The 26,404-nt window shown below is 46.7% G+C and overlaps 3 protein-coding genes across 6 annotated transcripts; 2 read left to right on the top strand and 1 right to left on the bottom strand.

The window, feature by feature from the left end:
* Positions 1-5,423, bottom strand: ZKSCAN4 (zinc finger with KRAB and SCAN domains 4). The gene is made up of 3 exons (XM_077752402.1): positions 3,881-5,423; positions 2,786-2,909; positions 1-1,883 (listed from the first exon to the last, which is right to left on the bottom strand). Exons 1-3 carry the CDS (start codon positions 3,914-3,916, stop codon positions 1,021-1,023), a joined length of 1,023 nt encoding a protein of 340 aa, XP_077608528.1. The 5' UTR covers positions 3,917-5,423; the 3' UTR covers positions 1-1,020.
* A 3,503-nt stretch (positions 5,424-8,926) lies between these two features.
* NKAPL (NFKB activating protein like) lies at positions 8,927-10,650 on the top strand. The gene has a single exon (XM_077752401.1). It carries the CDS (start codon positions 9,018-9,020, stop codon positions 10,233-10,235), a length of 1,218 nt encoding a protein of 405 aa, XP_077608527.1. The 5' UTR covers positions 8,927-9,017; the 3' UTR covers positions 10,236-10,650.
* Positions 10,651-17,507: 6,857 nt separating this feature from the next.
* Positions 17,508-25,511, top strand: ZSCAN26 (zinc finger and SCAN domain containing 26). Of its 4 annotated transcripts, XM_077752391.1 has the most exons (5): positions 17,508-17,696; positions 18,427-18,601; positions 19,631-20,107; positions 20,410-20,524; positions 24,198-25,511. In XM_077752391.1, exons 3-5 carry the CDS (start codon positions 19,688-19,690, stop codon positions 25,097-25,099), a joined length of 1,437 nt encoding a protein of 478 aa, XP_077608517.1. In that variant the 5' UTR covers positions 17,508-17,696; positions 18,427-18,601; positions 19,631-19,687; the 3' UTR covers positions 25,100-25,511. The 4 variants fall into 4 exon arrangements, with proteins under 4 accessions (XP_077608517.1, XP_077608518.1, XP_077608516.1 ...); XM_077752392.1 differs by lacking the exon at positions 18,427-18,601 and having other exon boundaries at positions 19,631-20,104; XM_077752390.1 differs by lacking the exon at positions 18,427-18,601.
* The last annotated feature ends 893 nt before the right edge of the window (positions 25,512-26,404 follow it).

Genomic DNA, 26,404 nt, shown 5'->3' with positions numbered 1-26,404 from the left:
TCATAATCATTTTGGTCTGCCTTGGTCAATTCATTTTTTATTTACCTGAACATGAAAGGTTTCCCCCCAAAAGGAGAAAAAATTTTTTTATTTTTTAATGTTTTATTTTTGAGAGAGAGAGAGAAAGACAGCATGAGCAGGGGAGGGTCAGAGAGAGAGAGGGAGACCCAGAATCTGAAGCAGGCTCCACGCTCTAGGCTAGCTGTCACCACAGAGCCCGACGTGGGGCTCGAACCCATGAACCATGAGATCATGACCTGAGCTGAACTCAGACGCTTAACCAACTGAGCCACCCAGGCACCCCTAAAAGGAGCAAAATTAATGTGAATGTAATTACTATGGACTGAAGAATGGAGTTACATTGATGGAGCAGTCTCACAAATCTCAATTAGAAGCTGCTTAAGGCATTCTTCCAACTACTGTGCTGGTGAAGAAATATGGATTCCCCCACCCCAAATCTGACAACCCTATGTACTTGGTAATAAATAGATTAGATTGACCCAGAGTCTTGAACCTCAGAGAATTAGCAAAATTAACAAACACAAATAGCCTTAGAAAGTCCTCAGAAATCTAGACCACATCAGATTTTCAGTGCTATGGAGGTCACCCCACTGGTGTACTAAACAAACATTTATAGCACCAATGCACAAGGTACAGTGGGGAGTATAAAATGTCACAGATCTGACCAACTGGTGAAAGATTCATTATAGGCAAAATGGTCAGAGCAGCAGCTCCCACCTAAGAGCCATCTGCCCAGGAGACGCCATCAAGTGCTGGCCGGAGGTGGTTAGCCAGTCTGGAAGTCCGTTAGTTAAGAACAAACATTTTCAGGTCCTGCCTCTTCCAGACAACTCTCCCAGAGCCTCTTATGAACAAGCTGTTTCCCAGCCACCTTCTAGAATGTAGAAGAGAATGCATCCCTCCAGACTCCGTCTTCTAACACAAGATGGTGCGTAGTAGTCAGTAAAGCCCCAGCCCAGATTCATGAGGAATGAACAACTCGGACATGTACGACATGTGTCACTGGGATAGAACTTTCTTTCCCACATGGCTCCTCCGGTGTTGAACAAGGTAGGAAGTTCGGGTGAAGCCTTTCCCACATGTGTCACACTGATAGGGTTTCTCACCAGTGTGGATTTTCTGATGTTCGATAAGGCTTCTATTCCAAGTGAAACTCCTCTCACACTCATTACATTTATAAGACACGGGAGCCTCAACGTTTTCCCACTGGCCTTCCACCCTCCCCTGACCCTCCCAGGTCTCTGCACGTTCAGGATCCTGCACATTTTTATCACCGTGGATCCTCTGGTGTCTCAGGAGATGTGAATTCCGCCTAAAAGCCTTGCCACACATGTTGCACTGGTACGGCTTCTCCCCCGTGTGGATTTTGTGATGTTCAAGGAGGCTACAGCTCTGGCTGAAGGTTTTCCCACACTCCTCACACTCGTAGGGCTTCTCCCCAGTGTGGGTCCTCTGGTGTTTGATGAGGTTTGAGCTGTGACTGAACACCTTGCCACATTCCTCACACTCATAGGGTTTCTCCCCAGTGTGGACTCTCTGATGGATGACGAGGGCAGAGCTCCCAATGAAGGTCTTGCCACAGTCTTCACATTCATAGGGTTTCTCCCCCGTGTGGATTCTCCTGTGTTTAGTCAGGCCTGAACTCTGAGCAAAACTCTTTCCACATTCATGACAGTAGTGCCGCCTACTTCCTGGGGCAGTTTCCTGCTTTCCTGGGAACCTGCCCTCCTGTTCACCAGCTTCTGAGCCTCTGGGAACCTGGGCCGTGTCTTCACGCCAGGGACATGGTATTTGCCCAGACTCGTGTACTGGCTGGTCCTCATCTGCAGGCCGGGCCTGGATCTCAGCTTCTACCTCACCACCTGAAATAACAAGTGGCCAGATGTGGTCAATGACGCCCTGCCACGCAGGAGAGCTGTGACTGCAGTTCCACATAGGCCAGGATGAGGGTTTCGGTACAAGAACCGGAATAGGGATGAAGTGGGAGAATGGGTGGTGGGGAGGAAGGAAACCTGAGAACGGGCCTGGGGTCATCAGAAGCAGGTGCAGATGGGGCGTGGAGGGAGGAGGGTGGGGAGGACTGTGCTGGGGACACATGCAGAGGCTCTAAGTCCTGAGAACGAAGGCAGGGCCCTGCACTGGGGTTGGACCGAAGGAGGGCTGGGCAGACGGCAGCAGTAAGCAGACACGCGTGAGGACCTGGAAGTGTTCTGTGTGAACCAGGGGGAGTAGGTGCTTAGCGACTGCCAGTCAGGGACAGTCTTCTCGGCTCTTATCCCAGACAAAGGCAGGTGACTGGCTTCAGTGCTGACAGATCTGAGCCGGAGCTCCTGCTGCAACACAGTTGAGCTGCATGAACTCAGACAAATCAGGCTGTCCTGTGTGTGCCCTGTGCCCCGCTCTCTAGTCTCGCTCTCACTCTACGGTCCCATGGCCCGTTTCCTGGGGGGACCCCTGCTCTCTTCTGTGTCCAGACTAGCAACAGGGAGGGACCAACACTGCCTGAGCGCCTGGTGTGAGCCAGGCCTCTGCCCGGGGCTGCATCTGACGCGTCCCACTTCACCCGGCCGGGACACCGCAAGACAGGGAAGGGAGCCAGGCCTGGAGGGTTAAGGAGCTGGTCACACACGTGGTTAGTAGCTGGGTTCAGAAACAGTGGCTCTGAACGTAGACATAATTCAGACAGCTTCTCACAGCCCAGTAGGTTTTAATCGACAAAGGAAGCCACAAAAGCCTACGAGAAACCAGCACCCGTCAGGCTTACCCAGGGAGGTCAGGCCACCGGGGTTCTCCTGCCCTTCATCTCTGTGGAAGCTCCTCCGAGATGCATCCAGCTGCGTCCAGCCAGCAGAGAAAGCCAGGGCCACATCTTCCGTTTTCAGCAAGCCCTGAAACAGCACATGGTCCACCTACTTCCTCTCACCCAGAGTCACGCCCAGGGCTGGGCACCGTGGAGAGGGGCTCAGGCGGTGAGGGGACAGCCCCTGAAAGCTCTGCTGACCGAGCCGGGGCGGCGCTTCACGCCACTTCTCCCAATCTTGTGATGGTTTCGTCAACAAAACCACCCAGAAGTAGAGAGGCCGTGAGCACATGAGGACAGGTGCCTCCACACAGACACTCCGGACACCCGAGTCTCCACGCCCAGACACTCCAGAAGCACGAGTCTCTGTGCCTAGACACTCCAGAAGCGCGAGTCTCCACACAAATATCCAGACACCAGTGTCTCCACACAAATAATCTAGACACCAGTGTAGAAGGTACAAATATTTGGAAAACAAAGACCAAGCCACTGAAAGGCCTGGAATTGAACAACAGTAGTGATGGTGGCTCATTTGTATTAATAGTTACTCAAATGTAGTGAAATGTGGTCTGAAGTGAGGAAACTCTGGGAAAACAAACAAACAAACAAACAAAAAACCGGACACTACAGAGCCTCCAGGACGTGAAGGACCAGGTAAGAAGTTGAAATCCAGTTTAAGTACAGACTGTCCCAATTATGTCATCAGTTGAGACAATGGGCATGCCGTATCTGTCCTGGCCAGCTTATGTTCCTCCAGAGCCAGGGACCACATGTTTACACCCTGGTAACAGGGCAGGAAAGCAAAACCAAACCTTCAGAACAAAAGCACTGTCACAACAAAAGCTTCAGTTTGCTTTTGCAGAATTGCCTTTACTGATGAAGAAGATGCCACTGAAAAAGGGGCTGACCGAGGACACANTGAGGAACTGATTCTTTCCAGAACATTGAAATTTCCCTTTCAGTTTCAAAGTAGAGCCAGTCAGTGATGGCCAAATCAGTTAATCATCAATGAAGTTGGATGAAGTCTGCAGGTTCATGTGCCCAGAAGAGAACACTCACCTGTGTCTGGTAAGGCCCTTGATGCCAGCGATTCATGCTTGAGCAGAGCCCTCACTGGTTGTAACTGGGCACTCCGTGATCCACAGAAAGGTGTCAACACTGCCATCTTGCAACACACAAGCTCTCGGCTCCGGTTGCCACCTGGGACCTAGAGATTTTTCATTCATTTTCATTTATTCGTCAGACATTTCTGGAGCACTTCCCGTATGCCTCACAGTTTCCAGGAGCACTAGAAATATTAACTCAGGTAACATAGACAACAACCTTGAGGTTAGTACTGTTACCATCATTTCACTAATAAGGAAGCTAAGGCAGAGAGAGTTTACACAGTTTTCCCAAGGTTACCCCGCTAATAAGTGGCGATGCTAGGATGGGCACTCAGGCAGAATGACCCCAGAGCCTGTGCTCTTAACCATTACCAGGTGCTCCCTCGTTGCGCTTTTACAAATACCCTTTGGGAACTGGTGCTGAGTTCTCAGAATACTCCTGTCTTATCTGAAAAGCAAAGGTAATAATTTCTTGTTTATAGGGGTTTGTTATTGGCTTTGAGGACTAAGAAATAAGGTCACAGTATGTTAATCACCTAAATCAGGACACACGGGCTGTCCCCACTAAAAGGTCTGTCCCCACTAAAAGCAGGCTTCCCTGCATCTATCGGTAAATTACACTTGTCAAGTTACTTTCTCACATGGAGCTCAGAACTCCCCACATCTTCTGTAAAGACTGAGGAGGCTGAAGCTAAGAGACTTGAAATGTCTTCACTGTGAAGGGCTCATGGGCAGTGGGCCCACGTCCAGAGCCCGGGTGTCCCGGTCAGTGGTTAGGGGGCTCTGGCCGCGTGTCCCCTGAAGGCACATTAAGTGGTCCACAGAGGACACAACTTCATAACAGACCGACAAAACAGGAAGACGCAGGGGAGATCAACCCGTTTTCCACCAGGGGTGGTTTTTGGCCTGAGGTCCTTGGACTCCTCCCAAGTGGGCCTTCATGAACTTCAGATAGGAAACAAGTAGTTCTGTTTTTACCAGCCTCTAAGGGAAATTTGGTCTCTCCTTCTATTATAAATTGAAGCAACAACCATGTGGCGTAACCACAGGACTTCGTCACCAATAGAAATTGCAGATGTTTTCACACCACGTTACAGCGCAGCGAACACCGTCCAAGTCGCTCAAGCTTCTAAGGGCTTTGAACCCGCACCCGGTCGACTCGGCCTGTGCCAACGTCCTCCTGTTTAGTGCAGCAGTTTAACAAAGCGCACATATAACGTTGTCACCTATTTGTTTAATGCTTTGTTGGCTGTATTTCAACATAATCGTGTTCTTCTGCAATCCTTTATGTACCTAAACATTCTGTTCCGAGGAGGGGCCCGGGGACTCCACCCAAGCAGCAGAGAGACACCGAGAAGTTCGGATGTTGACGGAACGCCCCTCCCTCGGCCCCGAGACTTGGGGAAGAAACCGGGCTTGGCCTCTACCTGCGGCGCCGGCGCCTCCAGCTGCCTCTGCAGGTGCTCGAGGAGCAGCACCGCCTCGTCCCCGCTCTCTGGGTGGNCACGGGGGCGCAGGGCCCGGGCTCCAGATTCCGATCGCGCCACTTCCTGGGCCCTCTAGGACGCGTCTCTCGGTGGCAGCCGAATTAACCCTTCGGCTTCCGGGCTACCGCCGTCGCGTCCGCGGGAGAGGACTTGCGCGCTCTGACGTAAGCTTGGCTGAAGCTGACGTCTCACGTTCCCGAGAACTCGAGGCCCGCGGGTGCCCTCAGAGCTCCAGGCAACAGGGCCTTCCNGGAAGTCCCTCTCTCCCTCTAGTTATTCCTCACTTCCACGCAGCCTTAGCGTAACTGCTTGTCTTCATGAACCGCCGGGGGAGCCTTTGCGGTCCTTCCTGCAAAGGCAACCGGAGATCTCCAACCGCCCCCTTCAGCTACCATTTTCCGTGGCCTCCTCTCGAGCAGCCAGGCTTTTGCTGTTCCCTGATTCCAGCCGCTCTTGTGTCCCTGGCCTGGCGGACCCTGCTCACTCCTGCTTGCTCTCTTGTTCCTTCCCAGTCATAGTCTAGCCGAGTGAAAGCCGCACACTCTCGGGCCAAATTCCCTGGACTCCTAATCCTGCCTTTATTTACCACGTATTACCTGGGTGACCACCGTTAACTACATAACCTCTCTGTGCCTGACCTTCCCACCCCGAGAATAGTAGTAGTAGATAGGGATGTGAGCAGTGGGTGAGGTTTTTTGCGTGTAAAGTTCTTAGGATAATGGGTAACGTAGTAAGGTAGGCCTACCTTAAAATGGAAGGAAGCCTGAGATTCCTTTTAGCTAGAAGAGGCTAGATTTTAAGCCGGAAGTGACAGCAGTTATTTTGCTGGACTGAATTGTCAGTCCACTTTCTACTCAGTAGAATGCAGGTTTGGTAGAAATTTTTTAGGTGGAAACATATCATGCTGGTACCTTCTCTGATTTTTTATTCCTCAGTCTATCCCATCTGCTAGTCTCCCGGCCTGGGCACGACTACTCGGTGGGCACAGCAACCTCCAGCCCTTCCCAGTCTTGGGGTCTGGCAACTCCTCACCCCCGTGCCCCTGGTACTCATAGGGCAGCAGGTGCAACCGCCTCTTCGGTTGCCTTCCGTTGGGTCCCATCCAGACTGGGGTGCGCAGTTGTAAGTAAATGCCTTATGGCTTTTGCTGTCAACTCTTTAAAAAAGCCGTGGACCAGTGGACCCCTGCAGTTCAAAGCCATGTTGTTCAAGGATCAGCAGGTCTTCATTTAGTCGCTTTGCACTTGCCTTTATCAGGGTAAGAAATAGAAGTTGTAGTCATAATACAAGTGTTTGTTTCCTCTTCCCAAAATAAATTTCTGTAATCTTGAGCACAGCTACTGAGATAAGTCTTGTAAAAACACTGTAAAATGTAAATCAGAGCACTGTGTGGAAGTGCGAACGTGAGCAGCTGGAGGGTACTGTCAGGTCGTGTGAATCTCATTAGTGAATGGCTGTTTTGTTGCTTGGTGAGTAAAGGTCACTTCATATTTGTAAAGGCCATAAGTATGAAGTAATTTGGGGAGATGTTTAATTTCGGCTTGTCCTCAGAGTTCTATATAACTTGCTTGTTAGGAATTTGTTAGTAATAAGTATAGATTGTGACAAACTAATGTTATATGCTTTCTGCTGAGATACCGTAACAAGTATATTTCACCTGTGTGATCTGCCAAACAGGATTACCCTAAATCTAATCATGGGGAAATTATCAGATAAATTCGAATTGTCAGACATATTACAAAACAATCACCCTGGACTCAGCAAAATTGTATGAAGTAATATTTAAAAAGTGGATGTGCAGGTAGAGAAAGTATTCTGGATTAAACAGACCAATAACTAATCACAATCAAATAGATTTCATTAACTTTGGATTTTGATCCCATTTTAAAGATATTATTGAGGCGCGCCTAGGTGGCTCAGTTGGTTAAGTGTCCTACTTCTGATCAGGTTATGATCTCGCCTTTGTGGGTTGGAGCGGAGCCCCACATCGGGCTCGGTGCTGACAGCTCAGAGCTTGGAGCCTGCTTGAGATTTTGTGTCTGTGTCTTGCTTGTGCTCTGTCTTTCTGTGTCTCTCAAAAATAAATAAATTTTTAAATCTTTTAAATTCTTCGCATTAGAAGACCTGTTACAAAAAAATGTATCTAATTACATATTTTAACAAAATTTTTATTCAATTTCTCATCAAATATTATAATACTTTATTTTCTTTCATTAAAAAACTTAAATGTTTACAACATCAGTTTGGGAAGACAAGGAGTCAAAATGGAGAAAAGTGATCAAAAGACAAATCCAATGACAGAATAAATATAGCCTATTTAAAGGCCTGCCTGGCCCTGGTGGCTGCTGCCAGAGCGAAGTCTCAGCCTCAGAACTTGCAGTAGCTCAAAATCTCCTTCAGCTTCAAACCGTCCACAGGAGAGATTTTGGTGACTTCAAAGAAGACCTGCTTGATCAAGGGATGAAGATCAGAGGTCTTCTAGCCACTGTAATACTACAGGGTAGGAGCCCTGTGTATGAACTTCGCATAGATGGCTAGGAGGAAGGAGTTAGCAGCTAGCTTGGAAGCTGTCTCCCGGATATAGTCCTATTCCTGCAGAGTCATTTCACAGATGAAACAGGTCAAGGTCAGTGTCTTCATGCTGGCATGGAGATACCTTGTATATCTGCACAGGAAGTATAGGCGATGCAAATGTTGATATTCAAGTTTGTGAGTTTGCTGGTTGCTGACTTCCATAGTGAGCATCTCGCTGATAAATATAATCTAAAATTTTAATTTGGTGCTATTCAATTTCTCACTTCAATGTTTAGAGCCTTAGCATCAGGAAAAGTGCTATATCTAAATTCTGATTTCCTTTTTCTGTCACTTTCCAAGTCTGTCAAATAACTGAGCCGGTCATTTTAAATACAGACAATCATGATGGTAATGCCTACCTATCTTTTAAGCTAAGAAGAAAACGATCTTGCATGAAATGCTGGTCGTTTCAGACAATGAACAAAGTGTGTGCATAAATAACTACAAAAAATCCTGAAGAAATTAACCAAATTAGGAGACATCTACAAGACTGGTTTGGATGTTTCCCTGCATTTCAGGAGTAGAAACGTCTGTGCATTTTAAAAATTAAAAATCATAACTCTGGCCTTCATTTGGCTTAGAGGCTGAGCTTAAACTTTTTGATTCTAAAAGAAGTTCCGGTGCTTGCTTCCAGTAGGAACAAGTGGGGTTTTGAAGTCAATAAACGTACTTCCGTCAAGAAAGTGGTGGACACGTCCCTTTCTAAGGTATCAACAAAAGGAGCGTGGGAAGTAGGGGACCCGCACTAGGCTGTGACGATAAAGAGGGCCGAGGGGAGCATGGAGGCGCGAAGGGTTATCAAGATGGTTAAAGGCGAAGAGCCAAGCGGAGTAGGAGACCTCTGAACAGCAGAAGGGTCACTGGCGCAAATTCCTCTATNTTCTCGCCCTCGCGCCACGCCTGCGCCGAGCAACCCGCCGGAAGCGGAAGCCGCCGACGCGTCTGCGTGGGCGGGAAGTCCAGGCCCGCCTCAGTCTCCGTGGCAACTGCCCGGCGTCGGCCGTTAGGTAGCCGGTGGGGGCGTGGCCCATGGCCCTAGTGTCCCGGTCCCGCTGTCCAGAGGACGCCGCGGGCTCTCGGAGGCGGCGACGCAGCTCGTCGGGGAGCCCGCTGTCTGCACAGGCCAGACGCTCCCCTTGGGGAGGCCGCTCCCGATCCCGCTCTCACTCCCGCGGCCGCGAGGGTCCCAGGTCTCCGTGGGGGGCGTCGGGCGTTGGCGCTCCATGCGGGCTGGGCCGCTCTGAGTCTCAGGAACAGCCGCCCGGGCCCCGCAACTACGCGGTCTTGTCTTCTTCCGTCTACAGTGGCGGATATCGCTACCATCACCACCACTATGCGGGCGACCGGCAGTGGGCCCGAGAGTATGAGAAGGAGAAGGAGGAGAGCTATCGGCAGAGGAGGCTGAAAGAAAGAGAAAGGATTGGGGAGCTGGGAGCTCCTGAGGTGTGGGGACTGTCTCCAAAGTTTCCTGAGCCGGATTCTGATGAACACACCCCAGTGGAGGAGGAAGAGGTAAAGACTCAGGAGACCAGCAGTTCGGATTCCAGCTCCGAAGAAAAAGGGAATACCAGTCGTTCAAAAAGCAAGAAAAAAAGAAAGAGAAAGTCCAAAAGGAAACATAGGAAACACTTTCATAATAGTGATAGTAATTCAGACTCTGACACTAATTCTAGCACTGATGGTAAAAAGAGGGCTAAAAAAGCCAAGAAGAAGGAAAAGAAGAAGAAACACAGGGCAAAAAGAACCAAGAAAAGGAAGAATAAGAACACTAAAAAAGAATCCAGTGGCTCAAGCTTTAAAGATTCAGAAGGGGAGTTGCCAGAAGATATCTGGATTAAGCAGTCAAAGATTGCAGATATCATGGATATAATAGGTCCAGAAGCACCTGTAATACACGCCTCTCAAGATGAGAAGCCTTTGAACTATGGCCATGCTCTGCTCCCAGGTGAGGGTGCAGCAATGGCTGAGTATGTAAAAGCTGGAAAGCGAATCCCGCGAAGAGGTGAAATTGGGCTGACAAGTGAAGAGATTGCTGCATTTGAATGCTCAGGTTATGTCATGAGTGGTAGCAGGCATCGTAGAATGGAGGCTGTACGACTGCGTAAAGAGAACCAGATCTACAGTGCTGATGAGAAGAGAGCTCTTGCATCCTTTAACCAAGAAGAGAGACGAAAGAGAGAGAATAAGATTCTAGCCAGTTTCCGAGAGATGGTGTACAGAAAGACAAAAGGGAAAGATGACAAGTAAGGACTTTTTGTACAGTGGGACTTTTAACAACAATTTTTATGTGGCCAAAATAATATGAAAAGACTTAATGGTGCTACTAGATCTACAATGTTAGGAAGTCCTTCAAGAAAAAGCTGAGATCTCTTTTTTTATTTTTTAACTTAATATGTGCACATGGTTTAAAAAATATTCAAACACTACAGTAGGAGTTAATAAAAGCTCTTTCCCCCTAGTCCCTAATTCTTACCAAAGAATTCTTTTCAATGTCTTTTATGTCTGTTCATAAGTTCTTTGTATATGCAAGTATATTGAAGGATAAAGGTTGGAGCTATTAACCTGAAGGTTATTTTCCCTGTTGCTCTGTCTTCTCTCTCTCTCGAAGGGCCTTATGGAGCCTTTCATTTGCCCCAAGGATGATCAGAAGAACCCCAGAAAGAACAAAGGATTCAATTGAATGTATACTGGTTTCTGGTATTAACACATAAAGGAGATTTTTTTTTTAATTTTTTTTAATGTTTTATTTATTGCCAGGAGAGAGAGACAGTGGGAGCAGGGGAGGGTCAGAGAGAGAGGGAGTCACAGACTGAAACAGGCTCCAGGCTCTGAGCTGGCAGTCAGCACAGAGCCCGACGCGGGGCCCGAACCCACGAACCGCGAGATCATGACCTAAGCGAAAGTCGGACGCTTAACCGACTAAGCCACCCAGGCGCCCCAACACATAAAGGAGATTTATTGGCTCATGGAACTGAAAAGTCCTGCAGGAGAATGGGTGTCCTATATGGCTTTATGGGTCTTTGATTTTTTTCTTCCCTGTGGGTTATTTTCCTCCTTTGGCTAGTTTCCCTTAAGTAAAAAAAAAGGCTGCCAAAGGTTCTGGATTTGATTATATACTTCCTGGTCCATCTCTGAAGAAAGAACATTTCTGTCTTGGCATTCCAAACAATCCTGAGATTCACCCTAATTGGATTAGCTTAGGTCACATGTCCACTCTCAAAAAAAATGGTACTGTTGACATGGAAATAGGCCCACTCCCGGAGTGTAGGTATACTCAGTTTATAGGCTACATACATGGGGAAGAACTGGAAGGCAAGTAGGCAATCAAAAAAATGCCAACTATAGTTGTGAATGATTTCTAAAAACCAATACGTGTGCTGAAAGCCAAAATTTTCTTGAAGCTTGGTTTTGACTATTAGGGAATACCTGATTGGAGGGAACATAGGATTTATCCATAAAATAGATACAAAGAAGAAAAGAGAGTCAATGGTGCTTGGGTCTTCCAAAGAGTAGATTAGCTGCCACCTTAGACTAAGAAGAGAAGAAAAAAATGAGAAGGTAGAAAGAAGAATGCAGTTGGTGGAGCTCATGAAAAGGAGATCAGATCAGGAGGGACCTCATGGGCAACAGAGTTGACATTGAGAACCTGGTCAGCACCAGTGCTGCAGAAGATTTTAGAGTGAGCTCCACTCACAATCTATCATAAAGCTTTTGTTTTTATCCAGTGACATCTGTCTGAATTTTAAAACTTCATTACTAGGCAAACTATCTCATTTGAAAAGGGGATCCTGTGGGGTACCTGGGTTGCTCAGTTGAGTGTCCACCTCTTGATTTTGGCTTAGGTCACGATTCCAGGGATCGAGCCCTGTGTCCGGCTCCATGCTGAGCGTGGAGACTGCTTGGGATTCTCTCTCCCTCTCTTTCTGCCTCTCTTCCTGGTTTGTGTGCTACCTCTTTAAAAAAAAAAAAAAAAGAAAGGGAAGGAGAAGAGTAAACTCCCCAAGGCTCAAGAAAGACCCTATTAAGCCCCACAGAACTGAAGGTGAAGGGGTTCTAGAATCTCACACGCAGTGTGATGTGGAAGGGCACTTTCATCCTAGTAGAAGACAATTGCCGCTGGAGCACACTACCTTGAGAATTTCCCCAAAGAGGGTTGGGCAACACTGGTAAAATCCAGTGTTACACATGTATATTTTTATTTTTAGAAACCATACCACGATACATACATGAACCTACACCTTGCATTTTTCACTTAATATATCTTGGAGATATTTTAATCAATACATAATAAATCTACCTTATTCTTTTTAATTAATGACTTTAAAATACTATGTTGAATGAAAGGACCATATTTTATTGGATGTTTAAGATCCAATAAAATGGATCTTATATTTTGGGTTACACAGTACGTTGGTGAACATCTTTGTGGGTAAGTGAGAGTATTATCTGTTTCATTCTCATCTAGAAGTAGAATTATTGGGTCAAAAAGAATCCGTTGGATCACCTAAAAATGGCCACGTAGAAGTAGAGTTCTTGGATCAAAAGGAAAATATTTACTAGGTGTTTTTCTGTTTTAAAATGTGTATAGTTTCTTTTTTTTTAAGTTATTTACTGTAAGAGAGCACTAGGGAGGGGCACAGAGAGAATCTCATGCAGGCTCTGTGTGGTCAGTGCAGAGCCCAATGCGAGGCTTGAACTCGTGAACTGTGAGATCATGATCTGAGCTGAAACCAAGAGTCAGAAGCCTAACCGACTGAGCCACGCAGGTGCCCCTATTAGGTGCTTTTTATATGCTAGGCACGATGACAGGTGCTGGGTATAAACCAGAGATCAAGTAAAGTTTGATCTTTGCCATCACAGAATTTTACATTCTACTGGGGGAGACAGACCTTTAAAAAAAACTAACACAAATACGTATTAATTGCAGCATGCTGTGAAGAAAATAAAAGGACTAGAGACAGTAATTGGGGGACATTTTTGAAAGGGTGTTCAGGGAAAATGGAAGAATGTCACGTGTAAGTTTTATGTGTTTTTACATTTTAATAGGCATTGCAACATTGCATTCCAAATAAGATGTACCAGTTTTCACACCTACATCACCAACAGTATCATACTTCTAAACCTTTTGATCTTTGCCAATATGATGGGTGAAAAATGGCATTTCATTTTTTATGTTCATTTAAGAGCAAAGTTGAGTATCTTTCCGTGTGTGTGTTTGTATATATATCTTTTGTAATTTTGGGTGAGTATGTGTGTGAACTAATATAAGTTTTGTCCATTTTTCTACTGGGTTGTTGGTCTTTTCTTATTGATCATAAGAGTTGTTCAAATAATAAATTAGCTCTCTATCACATGTCTTGGAAATATTCCCCTCTTCCTTGCCTTCTGAATAGCTTTTCTGGGAAACACTTGATTATATTGCTCTTTAAGGCCTAAAGATTCCCTAACAATAGCCAATTAAATATCTTTGTCTTTTTCACTTGGGAGAAAGATGCATCTGAGGAGCTGTGGCTTCTAAGAAGGCAAGGTAGGATTGGTGGGCTTTGCCAAAATGTTACAATACACACAATGCAGCAGATAGTGCAGTGCCCACAGCAGAGTTCCCATGACGGCATTCTGTGCTGTCAGTACGACTGACTTGCTGGTTAATGTTGTTGTTAGGGTCTGCCAGTGTATCTGCCTTAAAACAAGACTTTGAGATCTGCAATTTGATTACAAATCATGTTGTCTCACGGGAACTAATAAAAGGCGTTAGAACTTTTTCCCCTCTTTTAAATAGTGTTGCCCAGAGTACATGGTTTGGGTTGTTGAACAGAAGAAAACCAGAACAACAAAAATTTTGTGTCATATTAGATTTCAAAACCCACTAGAATCGTTTATTAAATTCTACCCAAGGAGAAAATTGAGCAAATCAAATAGCTTAAATTAACCACCATAGTTACACTGAAGGTTTTTTTTTTTTTTTTAATTTTTAATTTGAGAGAGAGAGTAGGGGAGAGGAATCAGAGGGAGGGAGAGAGAGAAGCAGGCTCCAGCTCAGCATGAAGCCCGACTTGGGAATCAATCCCATGACTCTGGGATTATGACCTGAGCCAAAATCAAGAGGCAGGTGCTCAACCTACTTAGCCATCCATGCTTCCCCTCCACTGAGTTTTATTCAGTGCTGAGAAACAGCCCAAGAAAACAAATGAGAGTGGCTACTGATGTTTAATTACAATTGATAAATTTTGTGAGACACCATTAATTTTCCCATGAGCCATTATTTTATGACTTTGGGGATTATGTAAAATAGTGTTTCACAAATTATAAAAACTCCTCCACTGGTATAAGAGATTTTTTTTTTTAACAAATAGTTTATTGTCAAATTAGTTTCCACATAACACTCAGTGCTCATCCCCACAAGTGCCCTCCTCCATGCCCATCCCCCCTCCCCCCACATCCATCAGTCCTCAGTTATTGTCAGCATTCAAGAGTCTCTCATGGTTTGCCTCTCTCCCTTTCCTCCACCATTTCCCCCCTTGTTCCTCCATCAAGTTCCTCCTAATCCTCCTATACGTGCAAACATATGATATTTGTCCTCTGCCTGTGGTATAAGAGATTCTAATGAGGATTTCATGGTAGGTTTTCTTCTTTTCTTCACCTTCTCCTCCTCCTTTAGCACAAGAGAAAATTTTCTACCTATAGCTATAAGCAGATTAGGGAGAAATTATTAATTTGGCAAATTGCTGTATTTTTATTCTTCACAAATTCAGGGAGATTTTTATGAGAAGCCTTGTAAGATTTTACAGTTAGTCTTGAGGGAGGTTTTTTTTTTTCGATGTATACAGTTTTGGCATATAAAGTTAGTGTCCATCTATTCCTATTTTATTAGGAGTTTCTCCTTTTAATCAGAAATGCATGTTGAATTTTATTAAATGACTTAGTAGCATTTGTGGAGATCATAGGATTTTCCTTTATTTGCATATTAATAAGATGGTTTAAAGTTATATTCCAGGTGCCTGGGTGGCTCAGTCTCTTAAGGGTCCAACTTTGGTGCAGGTCATGATCTCGAGGTTCGTGGCTTCAAACCCTGTGTCAGGCTTTTAGCTGTCAGTGTGGAGCCTGCTTTGATTCCTCTGTCTCCCTCGCTCTCTGCTCCTCCCCCATTCTCTCTCTCAATCACACGCTCTCTCTCTCTCTCAAAAATAAATACATGTTGAAAAGAATTATAGATTTCCTAACATTAAACTATGAGTTAAATTTATTGGACTCCTTTGTAGGTTTTTGGTTGTTTGCAACAATCACTGGTCACATAATTTTCTATTTCAAATTCAGAATAATGATGGGGCATCTCAGTGGCCCAATCAGTTAAACATCTGCCTCTTGATTTTAGCAAGCCCTGCGTCAGGCTCCACACTGGCAGCACAGAGCCTGCTTGGGATTCTCCTTCTCTCCCTCTCTCCGCCCATCCCCTGCTCGTACTCTCCCTCTCTCAAAATAAACGCATAAACTTAAAAAAATTCAGAATAATTAATAATATCTTGCCATATGGGTGGGAGCAGAGAGAAATGCAGAAAGCATCATTACAAAAAAGATAACTGCTAATTTTTNATAATTTTCTATTTCAAATTCAGAATAATGATGGGGCATCTCAGTGGCCCAATCAGTTAAACATCTGCCTCTTGATTTTAGCAAGCCCTGCGTCAGGCTCCACACTGGCAGCACAGAGCCTGCTTGGGATTCTCCTTCTCTCCCTCTCTCCGCCCATCCCCTGCTCGTACTCTCCCTCTCTCAAAATAAACGCATAAACTTAAAAAAATTCAGAATAATTAATAATATCTTGCCATATGGGTGGGAGCAGAGAGAAATGCAGAAAGCATCATTACAAAAAAGATAACTGCTAATTGTCTGCTATAGCATGGTAGCATGACTTGTAATGCAATAGTGCCTCTACTGAAAATACAGAAAAGGAAGCTATTATTTTGAATATCTTAAGAATGGACCTGATGAAAACATACAGACCACCATTTTGTTTACAAAAATAAGGATGATCCTGGAAAATGAAAATCTCAAGTTTGAAAATTGATTTTTATTAGCAACGTGTAGACTATGCCAGTAAAAGTAGCATTTTTATTTATTTTCATCTACCCCTTCCAAAAAATACAGACAACTTAAATTAAAAATGCACATCTTGAATTTTGTAAAAATACTGCTTTGTTAAGCTGCATTACCGGTTTTGATTTTCATGGGATATCCAATACAATGCCAATAATCTGAAAGACATTTCAGAAGTGAGCAATTGTAGGGAGTAAATGAATTAAGATCTTTAGTTCCTTTTTTAAAAAATAAATTCATTCATTCATTCATTCATTAAGAGAACACGAGTAGGGGAGGGACAGAGAGAGAGAAGGAGAGAATCACAAGCAGGCTTCGTGCTGTCAGCACAGAGCCCGCCTGACCTGGGACTTTATCCCAAGAACCATGAGATCATGATCTGAGCTGAAATCAAGAGCTGGGCTCTCAACTGACTGAGCCACCCAGGCACCCCTATTTACTTCCTTTTTAAATTAAATTTTATATTTATCCCTTATATACTTTTTGAAAAATATATAAGCCCTTCTTTACAAAGAAAATTAGACATGAGTTTTCTGTTCAAGAAAAAATGATAAGTTCTAATTTAGTAAAATATTTGGATTCACTGGATTTGTTTGCCTAAGGAAGTTATAAAATGAGTATATACTTCATTGCTCCTTTAAAAGATACTTTCAAGTTTCTGGAACCCAAGGAGGAAAGGGTTAATTCTCCTTGTCACAATGAAACTGGTTTTTCTTTTGTTCTGATAACTTCAATGCTGAAGATACTACCAATAAACCACAAAACAATGATTAGTATGATATGATTTTTCAAACTATTAACTAAACAGACTTTTGTTTAAATTTTTAAAAAGACTTACCTCATTCAAAGACTCTAAATACAGTTTTTGATTAGATGAACAAGGGGGAATATTTCTATTTTCTTCTGTAGAATATTTTTGGTAAAGTGATTATCTAATGCTTTCCCTCCTGAAACCTACATTCATTGCAAAGTATTGTTGATTATACTTTTACAGTAATAGACTTAAATTTCATTACCTTAAATACTCTAGTCTAAATATATTTCCATTGTTCAATTTAACCTTCAGATCTTTGATACTATGAAAAAGGGGGGGAACTCAATGCACTGGCATATATTTTTGCCATGGTGTTTGACGACTGTTTAAATTGGGGAGAAATGCAAAAGCACGTGTCCGTGCTTAATTTGCGAAGTAGCAAAGCGGAAACGCCGGCTCTTAGCGGTAACACTAAACTGGGATGGCCTGTTTTTAATTGAAGTCCGGCCTAAATTAGGAGAAACGCCTGCGCGCGCACCTGAAAGCCGCGGAGGGGGGGGCGGAGCTGGACACCATCGAGCCGCAGTCCTCCGCGTGCCTAGAGCGGAAGCGACGTCGCGCTGTGGGGAGCGTGTTGGAGCTCCGGGCGGAGCGCAGAGGGTGCCCGAGCGAGCCTGGCTGCGCCTGCGCATCAGCTGTGGGGGACGTGGTGTTGCTGCTCCGCCGGCGGGCAGTGGGGCCCCGGGTGCAGGGAAGCGCTAGGCGACTGAGGGGCCGCGTGGGAGGTGTCCCCTGAAGTGGGCACAGCGTAGGCTGCACAGGTGCCATCCCCTGAGCACAGTATTAAATCCGTTTTGAAGGTAAGTCTCGGAGGCCGGTACTTGAGCAGAAACTTGAAGGACACGGTGAGACCGATGTGGCCTTTGGGGGACGCGCTTTCAGGCCGAGGGAACCGCCGGCTTGACGCACCGGAGGAGTAGCCAGGCCACCATGAGCGGGGCCGAGTGTGGAGGGCGGTGTGGAGGGTTGGGGGGCATCTGTAGCTGGGAGCTCACGATGAGACCAGACCTTAGGGGCCCTTGAACCAGAACCGTGGTCAGTGGCGGCCAGTGGCGGCCGGGTTACTGAGCTGCCTGACCGGTGGCGCCAGCGACTTTGCTGTCGGAGCAGATGTGCGTTGTGAGAGAGAGAGAAGGCGTCGATCAGTCCGAGGGTTTGGCCGCAGCCGCAGGAGCTGCTGGAGGAAGGAGCCGAGCTTGAGGTTTGGGGCCTTGTGTCAGTTATTTAACTCGCCTCGTCCCGGTACCTTAGTACAGTGAAGTTCGCACTTGTGTCTTGAGGCAGTTGTGTGAGGATTAAATGCATAACCTTTGTAAAGTATATATGGCAGTTGTGCTGGCTTATTCTATCATTCTGCTGAGACATGAAGGGTGTGTGGGCGCAAATGTGAAAAAGAATTGGACGGTTGAGGAGTGTTCCAGGAAGGAGTAGGACGTGGAAGGACCCAGAAACAAGAGAGCATTGAAAGTTTGAGGAACTGAAAGTTCACTAGATCATAAGAAAATTTTAATGTTTTTTTGTTTTGTTGAGAGAGAGAGAGACCGAGTGTGAGCTGTGGAGGGCAGAGAGAGAGGGAGACACAAAATCTGAAGAAGGTTTCATGCTCCCAGCTGTCAGCACAGAGCCTGGCGCGGGGCTCGAACCCACAGACTGGGGAATCATGACCTGAGCTGAAGCCGGACGCGTAATGGACTGAGCCACCCAGGTGCTCTAGATTTGACTGTTTATATATTAAGTCCATTTTTTTTTATAATTTTTTTTAATGTTTTATTTCTAGGAGAGAGAGAGAGACAGCGTGAGCAGGGGAGGGTCAGAGAGAGAGAGGGAGTCACAGACTGAAACAGGCTCCAGGCTCTGAGCTGGCAGTCAGCACAGAGCCCGACGCGGGGCTCGAACCCACGAACCGCGAGGTCATGACCCAAGCGAAAGTCGGACGCTCAACCGACTAAGCCACCCAGGCGCCCCTATTAAGTCCATTTTTTGACCAAAGGAAAAAATATATGTATGTTTCAGCTAGGAGTTACCATGCACGCATCCAGGGCTCTGTAACAGCCAGCTGTATTTGGAGCCTAACCAGGTTTTATAGCTTTTTTTTTTTTTTAAACCCAGGAGCCATTTTTCACAGTTCATTTAGATGTCTGTTTAATCCAGAACAATACTTTTTATTTTTGTGAAATCGACTGTTTTGAGGAGTCTGTGTCTGTTATAGATGAGCTGCATTTGGGATTTATCTGAAAGTCTCCTCATTATTAGATTCATGTTAAATACTTAAATGAAAATGCTGCGTAAGTGATAAGGCGGAATGTCAGTAGTCTCACTGTTGGTGTTGTCAGGTGTGACCATTTGATTAAGTTTGTGGCTTCCAGATATCTCCATTTTTCCCCCTTTGTAGTTAATACACAGCACGGTGATTATTTGAGACTGTGAGAATGTCCTTTTCTTCAGTCCTTTAGCCCAATGCCTTTGCCCTTTTGTAGTCTTTGATTCAATTTTCATCAAGCTGCAAAATGGTGATTTTTCAAATGTGTTATTCCTGCTCTGTCAGAACAAACTCTGTGGAACAGAGTCTTCTCACTTTGTATGTGTGTTCCGTTTTTAGGAATGGTTGTTTCAGAGAGAAAAAGTTTGATGGTGATTATTGCAAACGTATAAGCCCAACAAAGGCATATTTCTATTGTAATTATTGTTCCTACTAGCGTTACCGTCTCCGTGATTCTTGTTTTTGCATTTTCAGAAGACAATCAAAAGGAAGTTTTCCGAAGCAGAGAGAGCAAGCCTGCGGACGCTGCGGATGGCAACAGCAGAGCTCAGCGCCTGTTCCCCGGCTCCTCTGAATCTGAAGAAGGAGGTGCTTCGGAACGTGAAGGGGGATCCCTGCTCTACTTGGGGACGGGGAGTCCAGCTGCTAGGGGATGGCACAGGCTTGGGACAGGAGCTGTTGTGCAAACAGTTCAGGCAGTTGCGCTATGAGGAGACCACAGGGCCCCGCGAGGTGCTGCGCCGGCTCCGCGAGCTGTGCCGCCAGTGGCTGCGGCCCGAGACGCACAGCAAGGAGCAGATCCTGGAGCTGCTGGTGCTGGAGAAGTTCCTGACCATCCTGCCCGCCGGGCTCCAGGCCCGGGTGCGGGAGCACCATCCGGAGAGCGGGGAGGAGGTGGTGATGATGCTGGAGGATTTGCAGCCGGAGCTTGGAGACACAGGACAGCAGGTGGTGAGGACCAGATGTGCCCTTTTGCAAGAAAGCAGGGGCTGGAGGCAGGGCATGAGCTGGGCACCCGGGGGATCTGCTGAGTCCCATTCAGGGTTCGGGTTCTTTCTGGTCCGGCTGCTTGGAGCTGTCGGCTGATCCCGCAGCATCACCTGCTGTTCCCTGGGAGGGACCGGCCTTACTCTTTGCCCAGCCTCTTCCTGTCCCCTGAGCTTTCTCCTTCCTCTTCTCACGTGGGAGTGCTTCTCTGAACAGCACTTTCCTCCTCAGCCCACAGGTCCCTAACTGTCCCTGCATGTCCCTAGGACCCAGGCCAGGCAGAGGAGCAGAAGATGCTGGTGGGGGCAGTGGCCGCAGGGGAACCAGTGCGCGGGCAGCAGGCGCCGCCAAAGTGTGAAGTTGCAGAGCCTGAAGACAAGGGTAAGAAGCAGCTGCCTCTCATGTCAGGCAAGAGGTGGGCATCGGCGCCCCCTGGAGGCCCTGCTTTTGTGTTGGTTTTGTATGGTGTCCACACGGTGGCGTTCACTGTGAGCGTGCAGCCCGCAAGCTTCCACAGACAGGAAGACAGTCCGTGATGCAGCCACTGCCGCAGTCAGGACTAGAGGACTGGCGTTCCCCCGCATCCCCCCATCCTTTCCATGGTGTTTGTGCTCAGCCCGAAACCCGGGGCTCGTCCTGCCCTGCCCTTCTGCTTCCCCTTCCCTCCTTCACCGCAGGGGTGAGTGAAGAAAAGATGGTTGGTTTCTCAACCAGCCATGTGCTCCATTGCTCATTTTTTCTGGTCTTCTTCAAATTACTGTAGGATTATTACTTTTTTTTTTATGTTTATTTATTTTTGAGAGAGAGAGCGTGAGCAGGGGAGGGACAGAGAGACGGAGACAGAGGATTCCAATCAGGTTCTGCACTAAGAGCAGAGAGCCCGATGCAGGGCTCGAACTCACAGACCATGAGATCATGACCTGAGCTGGTGTTGGATGCTTAACCAACTGAGCCACTCAGGTGCCCCGTAGGATTATTACTTTTATCTCTAAATGTCACTTAGGTTAGTTTTTACTGTACTGTCTTTGTCACTGAAATCCCTCTCTTGCTTCTGTCACTTACGTCCCCCCCCTCCCCCCCATCCAGCCTTATGATCCTACTTCTTGTTACTTTGGTGTCATCTCAGTGCTTCCCCAGGAATCTTCCTTCCTGCTTCTTCTCCATCGTTTACACACAAATTCTTTAGTGCTGTTTCCATCTCTGAAACCCTTCAGTGAGCTGGGTTATGCTGTTCTTTCTGCATGGGTTTTTTTTAACGTTTGAAAAATTCCATAATCAAAAGGGAAAAAATAAAACTACGAAGGAACCCACCATCTGCAGTAACTCCCAGCAGGCAGTGACCGAGGCCTCCCTGGCAGCTGTGTATGCTGGTTTCTCAGCCTCACGTCCACGAGCTTGACTTTACCAGTTTGCTTGAGACTTTTAGCACTGACAGTTCCATGTCCCGGGAAACCCCTGAGTCCGTCCCCCTGTGGCCCCATCACACCACGGATCCCCTTCATCCGGATGAATCAGGATGGTCCATCCCCCTGTGGCCCCGTCACAGTGCAGGACCCCATCATGCTGCGCTGCATGCTGTTTCCCACTTGCTCCTTGCTGTTTCTCCCCTCTGAGCCTCTCCTGCCACGTTTTTTTCTGTCTGCAGACCTTTGTCCTTGCTTTCCCTAATTTGCACTCATCCTTCAGGGCCCGAGACAGCCCTTCCTCAGCCTTCCTGAAGTCCTCCAGATCTGGGTAACTTTTCTATGGAAAAGGACCTGTGCCCCTAGAGCGCCAAGATTTCTCCCATTCGACCACATCATATTGTTGCTGGTTTATGTCTCTTTTTCTTCTGCCAGAAAAGGATTGAGCTCTGTTTTGTTTCCCGAGTCTGCTGTGGCTCCTGGAATCAAACAGACCCTCAGTGTATGTTTGATGAATGGCTGATTGTGATTCTAAACCTTCCTTTACCTTCTATCCAATTCCCCTGTTCAGTTTCCTTTTTTATTTTTTTAATTTTTAAAAATTTTTTAAAATTTATTTTTGAGAGTGATAGAGACAGTGTGATCAGAGGAGGGTCAGAGAGAGAGGGAGATACAGAATCGGAAGACAGGCTCCAGGCTCTGGGCTAGCTATCAGCACAGAGCCTGACACGGGGAACCCACAAACTGAGATCATGACCTGAGCCGAAGTCTGATGCTTAACTGAGCCACCCAGGCACCCCACCCCCAACCCCTTTCAGTTTCTGAATCTGTTCAAAGGTCCCCCTAATGGAAACTTGCTGAGCAAAGTAGCTGAAAGAGAGGGGCCTGCCTTTTGTGACCAGCCTCGCAGAAATGAATTTAGGCCCTGTCATTTATGATGAGCATGTGTTTTATTTATTTATTTACCTTTATTTAAACTTTTTGTTTTATGTCTTTGTTTTATTTTGAGAGACAGAGAGCGAGCAGGGGTGGGGCAGAGAGAGAGGGGGAGACACAGAATCTGAAGCAAGCTCCCGGCTCTGTGCTGACTGCTCAGAGCCGGGAGCTTGCTTCAGATTCTGTGTCTCCCCCTCTCTCTCTGCCCCACCCCTGCTCGCTCTCTGTCTCTCTCTCTCTCTCTTTCAGATATAAACAAAACATTAAAAAAATTAAAAATAAAAATAAAATATGACAAACGAATGCAGTCACAGTAGATCCTTGACACTGCTCTTTGTCTTCTGGATCTGTTGAAAATGCTATTTTACACTCAAAGTTCAAGTCGTTTTCTGATTTCGAGGCCACCACCACTTTTTAGTGCTCATGTCAGTGTATCGTTGCTAGTAAAGGATTGCGTTAATCTTCCTGTAAACACCCCCTCCCCTGTGGGTGGCCTCAGTCCTGTAAAGGGCCGACACACACAAAGTGCCTTGTTCCGCTGAATCTTCCTGCCCTACGGTCTCTGGTGTTTCCTTACCAATCGTCCACATTACACGGACTCTTGTGTGCTCTCACCTTGCAGTTGACCTGCCACCTTTCTTTCGCCCACACTGATGAACTTGCATTGGCTGGTTATTAGTGCTGCTTAGAACGTCTCCTGCCTTCTCTGTTGTTCCAGCTCTGCATCCTCTTTCATGCTTCCTTCCTACTCGCCCACCTGTGCCTTCGTGTCTGAGCTCAGGTGTTATCGGCTGACATTTCTTATGGTCTTTGATGTACGAGAAACATGAGCTAATTATCCCAGCACTGAGGTCCCCTGTCTTGTTGAATCGCACAGGAGGGCAGCTGCTGCTGTTTAAGAGGATCGGGAGAGTCCAAGGCACCGTTGTGAGCTTCATGTCACCCTCAAGGTCTTGTAGTCCAGTGGTTTTGATTCGCTGGGGAGGACACTGAGCCCAGAGGGTTTACATTACCTTTCTAAGATTACACGGCTAAGCAATGATACAGTGGGTACTGTGTCCACATTTCTTCATTTCCAGTGCTCTTCCTTATTGGCCCCAACGCCTCCTGGCTTTCCCTTTCTTATCGGCCGAAGGCCCTCAGTTGACTTCACTTTTTTAAAAAATTATTTTTCACGTTTATTTATTTTTGAGACACACACACACACAGAGCCTGAGCAGAGAGGGGCAGAGAGAGGGAGACACAGAAACTGAAGCAGGCTCCAGGCTCTGAGCTGTCAGCACAGAGCCCGACGCGGGGCTCAAACTCATAAACCGCGTAATTATGACCTGAGCCAAAGTCAGTTGTTTAACCAACTGAGTCACTCAGGTGCCCCAACTTCACTTTTTTGTACTCCAGCTGACAAACCATTTTAAAGACTGTATAGGTAGGCCTTTTAAGACTGTTTCCTTGTTTACTGATTGTGCTGTGTGTATCACATATAAAGTTCAAACCAATGAGGATAAGCTACCTCCTACCACAATCTCCATCCTCCCCTGAGCAGCCACTGTTAACAGTTCCTTGGGTACCATTGTACATATGTTCTGTGCAGACACACAGCCACAACATTTCTGCCAGCACACACGGCTTGATTTAAATTTATTCCTCCTAAGTGCAGGTTCCCTTCCCTAAGCATCAAAAACCAAGTAATATGTGGTATACGTTTAATGTTTCAGGTGAGGAGACCAGGATTGAGAACGGGAAGATGGTTGCAGAGATAGACTCTTGTGGAAGAGTGGGATCATCCGGGAAAGTATCTGAGCCCGTAGCGCCTCATCATGAGGACCCTCGCTTGGAAAGTCAGCAGGTGAAGCCCAGGGAGAAGCCCGAGTACAAGTGCTCAGAATGTGGGGAGGCCTTCCCCCGGCACCCGGACCTGATCGCACACGAAGGCGTGCACGCGCGAGGAAGGCTCTGTGAGTCTGCGGCGTGTCATAGTACCGGTTTCACTGGACATCAGAAAATCCGTCCTAGAGAGAAAGGTCATCAGTGTCACGAGTGTGGGAAAGCCTTTCAGAGAAGTTCGCACCTTGTCAGACACCAGAAAATCCATCTTGGTGAGAAGCCTTACCAGTGCAGAGAATGTGGGAAGGTCTTCAGCCAGAACGCAGGCCTCTTGGAGCACCTCCGGATCCACACTGGAGAGAAGCCTTACCTGTGCATCCACTGTGGGAAGACCTTCCGACGCAGCTCCCACCTCAACCGGCACCAGAGAATTCACAGTCAGGAGGAGCCCTGTGAGTGCCAGGAGTGTGGCAAGACCTTCAGCCAGGCCCTTCTCCTCACCCACCACCAGAGGACCCACAGCCACTCCGGAAGCCATCGCTGTAACGAGTGTGGGAAAGCCTTCAGTCTGACCTCAGACCTCATCCGACATCACAGGATTCACACTGGGGAGAAGCCGTTCAAGTGTGACATATGCCAGAAAGCCTTCCGCCTCAACTCCCACCTGGCTCAGCACGTGCGGATCCACAATGAAGAAAAACCCTATGAGTGTGATGAATGCGGGGAAGCCTTCAGGCAGCGGTCGGGGCTTTTTCAGCATCAGAGATACCACCACAAAGACAGTGTGGCCTGATGGGGGGTCCTCTCTGCGGGAAACCTCACAGACAGGGTGCTGACCAGCAAACAGCATTTCAGGGACAGTTGCTGCGGCTACTTCTAGCCTCACAGATCTCAGCGGGGTCGCCCACGGGAGGCTGTGCATATCCACTTTTGCTCAGCCTTGGACCACAGTGATAGACCCTAGATGGTACTGTGGGAACAAGAGCATTCGTTACTGCAGTACTTCTCTGGGCCTTTAACATGGTCAGTGCTTGATTGTGCATCTTCAGGTAGTAGAGAGCCTCATGATTGAGTTAGGGCTTTGAGGTCAGCAGCAAGTCAAATATCCACAAATTCACAGGCTTAAACAGAACAAGAGCAGGTTGATAATTTTGCATGTTACAGCAGCAACTCATAAAATAAAACTAATGACATTTGGAAATATACCACTCTCCAAGGTGTCTTAAAGTACCGGTTTAATAGTGGACATTTTCCCCTGGTGGTTTTACTCACCAGCCCCTACTGGCCCCCCCTCCCCCCACCATCTGCAGAAGCATTTTGGAAAGCAAAGATAATCTGATCTTACGATTTCCCACCCCCATTCTGGCCACAGTACTTCACTGGTTCAGGTTAGAAATCCAGGTTAAACTATGGAAGAGATTTGATAAGTCATGCGAACGAACAGTGCTGAGTGAGTCCAGGTGGTAAGTGTCTGACTTGATACAAACTCGAGCGTCAGGATAGTGGGTCTTCCATAGACACTGTTCTAGTAAATGGGGAAAGAAATTAGACTGTTTTTCTTTAATACCAATAATGCAGTTTTTAAATGTTGCTTGTTCTGGAATTCTTTGGAAGTCAAACAGTAAAGTCAGCTGGGAGGAGATCATGATCTTTAGACTGTGAATACCAAAATGTCACGGTAATGATAAGAGTCTCCAGCTCAGGAGTCCACTCCTGAGCCATCACCGCTTGCTTCTCGGCAGTAGCTGCTGAGGGTGTCGTGTCTGGGAAAGACTTCCTTGTCTGCACGGGGGTGAGCCCTTGTGTATTTGGAGGGTCTGGTTCAACTGCATATAGTTCAAAAACAAAAAACTATAAGTGGCTTCACAAAAGCTTGTTTTTCTCTCAGAACAGTCTAGAGACCAGCAATCCAGGACTGATAAAGTGGGTCCATGACACCACTAGGGACCCTGTCTCTGCTTATCTGTCCCAACATGCTGGTGCACAACATCAGTCCTTGAGGTGGTCACATGACCCTTGGCGGCTGCCAAAGCTCCAGCCATTGCGTGCAAGACAGAGGCAGGACGACAGATGCCGCCCAGTGCAGCCAGCCCTCTGC

Source organism: Crocuta crocuta, unplaced genomic scaffold (genome assembly GCF_008692635.1).
Source record: "Crocuta crocuta isolate KB4526 unplaced genomic scaffold, BGI_CrCroc_1.0 scaffold336, whole genome shotgun sequence".
NCBI classification, from domain to species: Eukaryota; Metazoa; Chordata; class Mammalia; order Carnivora; family Hyaenidae; genus Crocuta; species Crocuta crocuta.
Note: the sequence above shows the minus strand (reverse complement) of the source record. Positions and strands in the feature narration are given on the sequence as shown.